At 36.6% G+C, this 8,990-nt stretch overlaps 1 protein-coding gene across 3 annotated transcripts in view; it reads left to right on the forward strand.

Annotated features, from left to right (window-relative positions):
- Positions 1-8,990, forward strand: part of ZNF385D (zinc finger protein 385D) — a 437,843-nt gene that overhangs the window by 329,593 nt on the left and 99,260 nt on the right. For all 3 annotated transcript variants that reach the window (XM_064444281.1, XM_064444280.1, XM_064444282.1), the window contains one exon: positions 5,765-5,875. In XM_064444281.1, the coding sequence (XP_064300351.1) occupies positions 5,765-5,875 (111 nt within the window). The remainder of the gene's footprint in view (positions 1-5,764; positions 5,876-8,990) is intronic.

The following is an 8,990-nucleotide window of genomic DNA, read 5'->3' on the forward strand; positions in this document are numbered from 1 at the left end:
GTGGAAGATATGATATTTTCTTCTTTTTTGCTTGGTAAGGCGTTGTGTATGTCATTGGTACAGGATTTATACTGTTTCCAATGCTCTTATTAGTTTTATCATTTGTTGGAACACAATGAATTAAGAGAGCCCCCACTGAGTTATCTTTATTTCTTATCAATTTTACAATTAAGATGTTCACATAAGTCTCAACTCCTGTGGAAATATTAATACCTTGCCTGCAAGTATAATAATATTACAGTATGCTTGTGTGAATTAATTTTTGTACTTACAATTAAATATGTTTGTAGAAATGCAGACCTATGGTAAGAAATTGTACTCAGAATATCATTCCGTTAATTTTATTTTCATTGTAACATTGCGTTGTGTTAGCATCTGGATTTTAAGAAGTTCTGAGCAGTATTGGTAACTGTGTCACTGAATTCACTTACTTATTCGAGTCATGGAGGTCAGTGTTCTGGTGGGTAATTTTTTGTAAATTACCACTGAAATGGTCTACAGCAATTTTTTTCCTGAGAGCTTCAATGACCTGACATGGTTTTCTGCTCACTTAGTGTAGGACCATAGTGATTTGAGTCAGTCTTTTGCAGCTAATTTATTTGGCTTTGAGAAAAAAAGACTTTCTTATTTTATTGTTTTAGGCCTAGCATATGTTCTGAACAGGCTCTGGGCATCCACATTATCTTCATCTTTTTATTTTATTTATAGACATCAGTGCAATTCCATTAGTTTACTGCCAACCTCAAGCATTTGAAATGCTCGTGTCATGCCCCTTGGTTTTAATACACAATTAAAAAAATAAAACTAACTCCCTTTGGTTTATGTCTTTTTATAATTTGAGCCTTTGTGGATCAAACTTGCAGGCTTTCCTTTGCTCTCAGTTTGTTGTTGTTTTTAACTTAAGCATACTCTTATGCCTCTGGGATAAGAAGTCACATGAAAAGGACTAATAAAAGTTATATATTTTAAATATTTGTTGAAATTCAGGAAAAAGTATGTGTTTGAATTTCGTTTTCAGCATAAAAAATAAATTCTTAAAAAAATACTTAGTAATTATTTGTGGAAATTATATGAAATCTACATTTCCAAAGGATCAAATTTCTCTGTAGGTAAAATTTACCTGCCTGAGTTCTGCCTTCTGCAGATATTTAATGACATTCGATGAGATGGAGGCTTGGCTACAGATCACCTTCAAGGATAGAGGCTATAGTGGTTCTGGAAAAGTTGCCCAGGCAGGTGGGATAGCATGGGATCTCCTGGGTCAAGTTCGTGGTGATTTTGTGGTAGATATTTAATCCAGAACAAGTTAATGCAACAGCCACTCCTTTCATCTGCAGTCCACAAAACAAACAGCTCTTTTGTGCTCTATGGTAAGCACAAGAACAACAAAGAGTGTGGCTAATGCCATTGCTCTGACAAGGTTGAATTTCAAACAAACAGGCAAAACCAAATGAGAGCAGTAAGGTCAAAGCTAGGAAAACGGAATAAGGGGCCAGGTTCTGCCGTGCACACAAAAAGCCTGGATTTTGCTTAAGTATGGTAACCCCCTGAAGATCTTGGGGAGTACAGTATTTGATCAAAGAAAGTAAATAATATCATGTTGCCATAAATTTCAACTTGAATAATTAAAAAATAGACAATATTATTATATTATATTTTGTATTGAAAACAAAAATTAACTGAATGAAATATGAAACATTTCATATTTATCTTCATAGCCCAAACTAACAGTTATCTTGTGGTTTGCAGTAAACCTTGAGCAATGTGCTATCCCTGGACTGACTGCAAGGAAAAGTGTGGCACAGCCTGTGCTACATAGTAAGGGATACCTAGTGCTGGATAGTAGAAAAGCAAAAGGTAGTGAACAAGTCAAACACAGGGCAACTTGCCCTTTTTGTGTTTTAACTTGTAGTGCGAATAAGTTGGTGAGAGGAAGTAAACCTTTTGCAAATCTTGCTCTGTTGCACAGCTTTGACAGCAGAATCATCATGATCTTTCATGTGGATTCCAAATCCGTCCTTCATCATAAACGGGAGTAAATAGAATCAGTTGCATCTAAGAAATAAAATAAAAACTCAGCAATTGTGATATAGCACTAGTAACAAGTAAAAAGCAGATTTTATCAAAGTTTATCATGATAACTTTTATTTTGAAAGCAAATACCATTAACATAAGTTGAAATACAATTTATATGTGTAATTAGTAATGTTCAGTAAGCCTAGAAGTGTTTGGAGATTCTGTTAAGTATCTCACCAGTTGCTGATTATCTCAGCTAAATGATATTATTTCCCTCTTTATACTTACTTCCCTGCAATCCTTGCTCTCTATTTTCTGGCAATCAGTTGCATCTCTTTGTTCCTCTGACTCTCAGCAGGGGTCCTCTTTGTCTTCTAGTGTCTGTGAGATCTGAGTGCTTATCACGCTGCACCTCGGTATCCCGTTACCTTCCTCAAATTTCCTGCATAAAAATTCTGGAGGCTTATCTGGTGCTTTTGGATGTTTATTTGAAATTTATGGATTGGTGGTATTTCCCAAATGAAATCTCCAGGAAAAAATAATAATGTCAAATACCACTCCAGCATTCTGCCCCAACTTTATTAGAATCTGGGGCTAAGTTTAGAAGTTTAATTCTGCTTTGCAGTATCAAAGAGCAATTGGCAGAGAAGGGATTCTTACTTTGAAGCAGCTTTTCTTAATTGACTTGGAGGCTATCCAGAACACTTCTTCATTTAGAGCCACAAACACAAATCATCCAGCTCACAATAAGGCCATGTAGCTGTATATCTAGAAGTCTGCATCTTTACAGGGAGAAAGGGAAGCATGCAGATGGATTTCTGTATCAGCAGATAAAAAGAGGAAATCTGTGGAGTGATTAGGAAAGAAATTCCACATTTTTCCATGAGACCAAAATAAAATTAAATACAAAATAGACCAACTATTCCACACATCCATGATTTTTCTCAATTCTGAAAAATTATTTGGCTCATTCTCCATAAGCGAGCATCAGTTCCCCCAGAAATCCAACCCCATTTGGTGCTAGAATTCTTACTGTGAAGATGGGTAAATCCAACTAAAAAAATTAGTTGTTCCATCTTATGAACCATGGTGGTATCTTTCATAGAACCCTTAGAGAGTTTCTTTGTGGTCTTTCTTAACTGTGCTGGTTTTCGGCTGGGCTAGAGTTCATTTTCTTCATAGTAGCTAGTACGGGGCTGTGTTTTAGATTTGTGCTGGAAACAGTGTTGATAATACAGGGATGTTTTAGTTATTGCTGAGCAGTGCTTGCACAGAGTGAAGGCCTTTTCTGTCTCTCACACCACCCCAAAAGCAAGGAGGCTGGGGTGCACAAGAAGCTGGGAGGGGACACAGCTGGGACAGCTGACCCCAACTGACCAAAGAGATATTCCATACCATACGGTGTCGTGCTCAGCATATAAAGCTGGGGGAAGAAGAAGGAAGGGGGCAATGTTCGGAGTTATGTGTGATAAAGCCCTGTTTTCCTGGAGATGGATGAAAACCTGCCTGCTGGTGGGAAGTAGTGAATGAATTTCTTGTTTTGCTTTGCTAGCATGCATGGCTTTTGCTTTACTTACTAAACTTCCTTTATCTCAGCCCACGAGTTTTCTCACTTTTACACTTCTGATTCTCTCCCCCATCCCACCTGGAGGGGAATGAGTAAACGGCTGTATGGTGTTTAGCTGCCTGCCGGGTTAAACCCCGACATTAACTTATGGCACTTGTGAGATAATGTGAAAGACTTTAACATGTTAACACTGAAGGTTAAACTAATAGTATCTCGCAACTGTAGTTAATGTGAAGGCAAACAGTTACACTGGATCAAAGAATGCACAATTTCTTGTTGCTGTGCACTGACTTATTCATATATCTGAATTTGATGTTTTCCTAAGTATTTTAGACCCACAGTGGTGAATGGAACAGTGCCAAAATGTCTTTAGAAATTTAGACTATATTTCTCCAAACTTCAGCAGCAATGGAATTACATCAGTTAAGACCAGGTTATGCTTTAGAGTTTAAAATTGCAGGATACAGATCTATTGGTTCTGCTGGCATAAGAAGTCACCTCTTGGGTAGTAGAGCAGTTGAAAAACCGAAGAGCTGTTACTGTTTATTTACTTTCCTATGTGGTAGTGTTCTTTCTGGTCTATGCAATAGTATTTTTGGACCTTGAGCTTTTTCAGGGTCATGTTACTGAGTAAAATGAGTGCCCCAGCACATGGTTGATCACTGCAGAAAATCTTACACAGCATACTGTAGTGTTTCAGAGCTTGATATACTCTGACCTTAGTCATCAGTGTTATCTTGGGGTTAGGTTAGGGTGGCATCCCTACTTTCTAGGAGGGATTGGTGTTCTTTTGTGCTGGTGGTTGCACAAACATATGAGGTATTTCACTTTCACATCAAATTGAAGAGGATGTATGAACTGAAATCTCTTCCAAACTTTTCTATAAAGCTCTGCCATTTTCCTTGTTCCTATTTTTTACCAATCTGAATTTATTTTCAACAGCAATTAGTTTAATGACCTATTTCATATCTGGCACTGAACAGCTGTCAAGTGATGCAAAATTTCTGTAGCGATCTGTTCTGGATTCACTGCAATAGAGGCCACGACTGTCTACCATTACAGGTTCCATTAATAATTGATTACTCTAAGGAAAAGCTCTGATTCTTTCTTTGTCAAATAACCCATTGCTAACAGGCTAGAAAAAAGTGAACGATGGGGACATGAGCAAGGTTTTTTTTCTCAAGACACATACAAGTTATACTGTGTGAATACTGGCTATTATCAGAGTTAGACAATTAGTTGTATTTGCATCATCAAAATCTGTCAATTTTTAATAAGACAATTTAAATACAAAATTAATCAGTGGCTTTACCAAGTTGCTGTAAAGCTATTACTAGATTTTAAAAACAGCGGCCAAATGTTTGTTGTGAAAAAGAAATATAAATAATTTTGACCAATGAATTTGGGGAGGTTGATTTCAATCCTCCATATAAAAAAGTCTCTTGAGTAGCTTTTGTGAAATCCTCTGCCAAAATGGTGCATTTTTTTGTGGGACTCTGACTTGCAGACACTGCCAGATCAGCATTCTGGTAGAGGTTAGTTCAGAATAGTGCTTTTCATTAAAGTTGAAATTCATCCTTAAAGTAGGTTTTATTCAAAATAGTTTCTTCTAAATGGCCGTGAAAATAATCTTTGGAGGATTTGGATTTTTCATAGGTTGTGTAGAAGCTGTTTTATGGAAAAGATTGATTTATTGGTTCCTGGGAAATTAATTTTCTTTTCATAATACTGAGCTATTATGTGTTATTCTGTATATCATATTCCTTCACATTTCTGTTGATCCTTTTCTTAGTAATTTTATTTTATTTTAACTATTCTTGTTTCATTTAGTGAGCTAGCTTTTCTATGATATAAAAAACATAAATTAGTGTTTTGATAGGTAAACTTGTTAGGCATTTACAGCTTTTAGCTTTCTGCAGTGAAGGGAGATTGGTGCATATAGAAATGACCTGAGGATATGTGTTTCAAGATAGCTAACGACACTTTTCTTTGTTCCTTTCTGTATTACCTCTTTGTAAAACTGCATGAAGAAGAAATACTAATTTTCAAAGAAAAAGAATAGTTTTCTATAACGTGGGGTGTGGTATGGCATGACGCAGAATCTGTTTTGAGGCTACAGATAACGTAGCATGCAGTGGAACAGCAAAAGCTTTTATTTTTCTTTTTCTTCTCTCTTTACAGATGGACCCAATTCAAAAAGCTGTAATAAATCATACATTTGGGGTTCCTCTTCCTCATCGAAGAAAGCAAATCATATCATGCAACATTTGCCAGCTGAGATTTAATTCTGATGTAAGTCGATCATTTTGTATCAGATTAGAAATATGTACTTATCTTCTAGGATGTGCCATAATTTGCATAAATTGAATGTAAATGAAACGTTGTGATTTCAGTTTGCGGCTCAGCAGATGAAAAGGCTGTAGGATGCTTCAAATAAACACAATTATTTGGTAGTGTTTATACACCCGGCCAGATTTTCCCTGCGGATATATCCCTGCAAGCTCATCAACTTCAGTTGTGCTGCACAGAGTGTAAATAGGAAAATGGATTGATCCATTACTGCTAATAAGGCTGAAATATTTGCTGGGTCCTAATTCTTCTACCAGTCCTGGTTATGTTTGCCTTCTTTTTCAGCCTGTAAAGGTTAGAAGTTATTCAGGTATACTTATAGTCCTTGTGGATGTACCTTCCTTTTTCTACCCTTACAACAATATCTCTGTCTAGCCAGAGTTGTATTTTAATGTTCCTGTCCTGCCAGTACAAGCTTTTAAAAAAAAAAAAAAAAAAAAAGCAGGTGATATTTTTGTCAATTGGCTCCTACTTTACCTCCTCTCGCTCCTCCAACAATGAAGTAGAGCAAGCTGACCTGGAGGCGGTATCAAATATACAGAGGAAACCCATCCCCCGTAATTACCCCAAGCTGTGCTGTGGTGCTCCTTGCCAAGGAATACCTGTTCTGTCACAGAAAAGCCTCTTAGAATTTAACTCCTTTATTTCCTTCTTCAGGATCATTTTGTGTGCAGACAAAACCTGACATAGTACGGTATATTTTCTTCTGCTATTCTAGCCTCTCCAGGAAGTTTCTTGACATGGGCATTGCTGGTGGAAAGTTATCTTCCCCTACAAAATGTCTTTCATTTACTACATGCTTTACTAATATAAATATGGAAGTTACTTCTGTCAGAATAAAAATGTTAGAATTTAGAGTGAGGTCTAACCCAAAAACGTCCCTGAGATTTCTTCCTCATGCTAGTCATATGAAGAAGTGGAATAATTCTTGTGTGCTGCTGCTCCTTTGTAGGCAGCTATTTATGTACAGTTTGTACCTATTTTTAGCTTATCAATTATTTATCAAAACCATGAACTTGTCAAAAACTTAAATTGAACCTTGAAGCCTTCTTTTAAAGATTGGCCACCTAGGGATGAAAATAATGCAGCTCCCTTCATTCTCCTCAGCTTTTTATTCCTTAGAAATAATTTTAACAAGATCTCAGTCAGTTTCCAGACCAGTCAGCATCATGTACTCACTTTCACTGATGAGCTGTCATGTACCTCACAGATAAAAATAGAAGAGTCAGATTAGGCTCTTCCGTTTAGAAGCCAGATGCTAGAATTAGGACCGTGGATACTGAACCATTTAGAGGGTGGGGATGATGGAGACTTCTGGGCCACAGTGGATCCCACTGACTGAGCAGCCAAGCTCATCACTCATAATTTTGTGTTAAGAAAACACATGTCACACAGAATCATACATAGTATACAGCTGCAAGAGACATCAAACACACTGTGTTACATACCAAAGTGAAATGCCTCCTTTCAAAGAGGGTATTTGTTCACCTGCAAAAAGATCCAGACAAAAAAGAGGATGAACACATCATTAAAATGACTTAGCCATTAATACACAACTGGGATTGATACATGGAGTGGAAAATTTTCCAGCTGACAGGAGCTAGGCATTTTCCAGAATAAAATGTTTGAAATAAAAATTCTTTTATACAGAAGCAAACAAGATATCAGTGGACACTGATACTTCTTACTCAGAGTACAAGTATGCTTCCATACTGTTCCTTTTCTGCTGCTCTTGGAAAGGATTCAAAAGAAGAGAGGCAGAAGAGTGACCATTTTCAGACTCATACACAATGTCCAAAAAACTGGTTTCAGAAGAAATCTATTTATTTATAGGGTTCACAGCAAACTCTTGGAAGAAAAGCTGTTAAGCAGATATTTAGTTGTCCCTTCACACCTTGAAGTGACAGAGGCTTGAACTCCAATTTGCCAACAATGTTCAGTGGAAGACTGTTCTAATTCTCCCCTCTCTCAAAGTTGATCAATATCGTTAACTTTATGGAATGGGGAGGCCTTCTTGCTGAGTATCTTTCATGTTCTACTTCTAATATTCACCTAACTTTTAAAGCAACCCCAGTGTTGCTGATTGACGTAGAGATTACGATCCAAATGCTGCCCAGCGATTAACCTGTGACAATATCTCTCTCCCTTCTTCCTACCACACAGAAGAGATTTGTGGCTATCTTTTTGGTTGTCTCTTCTCATTCCAGTGCATATAGTTATTACTGCTGAAAATCACAGAGTGCTCTGCTGAGGCATTTCAAGAAATAATAAGTAGTCAGAGTTCCACTGCTGTTTAGAAATACTTTTCTGCAATGTGAGGTGAATAGGCAGAGCTGAGTTCCTCAGTTGCTTGGGTAATTCTGAATATCCACCAGAGTTTGAAGCAGAAGGGTGTTAAACTAAAGATTTAATGCTGAGAGTTAAAGGAAAGATTGGTTTGAAGAAAAAGAGCTGTTAGCTATCATTTTTTATGACTCTACTGTATTAATGACTCTACTGTATTAAAAAATGTAAATTTTTTTTCTTATTATTATGAAAAAGTTTTCATTTACTGAGTATTCCTACCTTTCATTTTCATCGTATTCCGTTGAACATGATTTAAAGCCCTAACAACAATAAATAGCTTTTCTGTTTAGAAACCTAGGGCTTTGTGGCTGTTCTGCCAATGTGTCTTTATTTTTAGATGCTGGAGATAGCATTTATCAGAGAGTAATGAATAGAAATTCCATTTACCTGCTGCATGACAGTATTATGAAAATGTTTACAATAAAACTGGTCTGCGAGATTTTTCATTTTTGCACAGAATACAAAATTTTCTCCCCTTTGATACAGATTTCTTTCAGAGCAGAAGAGCTTTTTTTCTGGTTACATGGTATCAAAATTACTTTTCAAAGAAAAATAAGAAAAGGCAGTACAATAGTCTAAATCGTTTAGCTTCTTTCTAAAGGAGTTATCTATAAATCTTCATGGCAGCTGTGTGTTCAGTATTTCTTTTTGAAATAAATCTTCTCATATAAGGGAAGAGAGGAATGAGCAAGTAACCAAAGCCTTTCTATGC

The sequence above is a fragment of the Phalacrocorax carbo genome, chromosome 2 (assembly GCF_963921805.1).
Source record: "Phalacrocorax carbo chromosome 2, bPhaCar2.1, whole genome shotgun sequence".
NCBI lineage: Eukaryota > Metazoa > Chordata > Aves > Suliformes > Phalacrocoracidae > Phalacrocorax > Phalacrocorax carbo.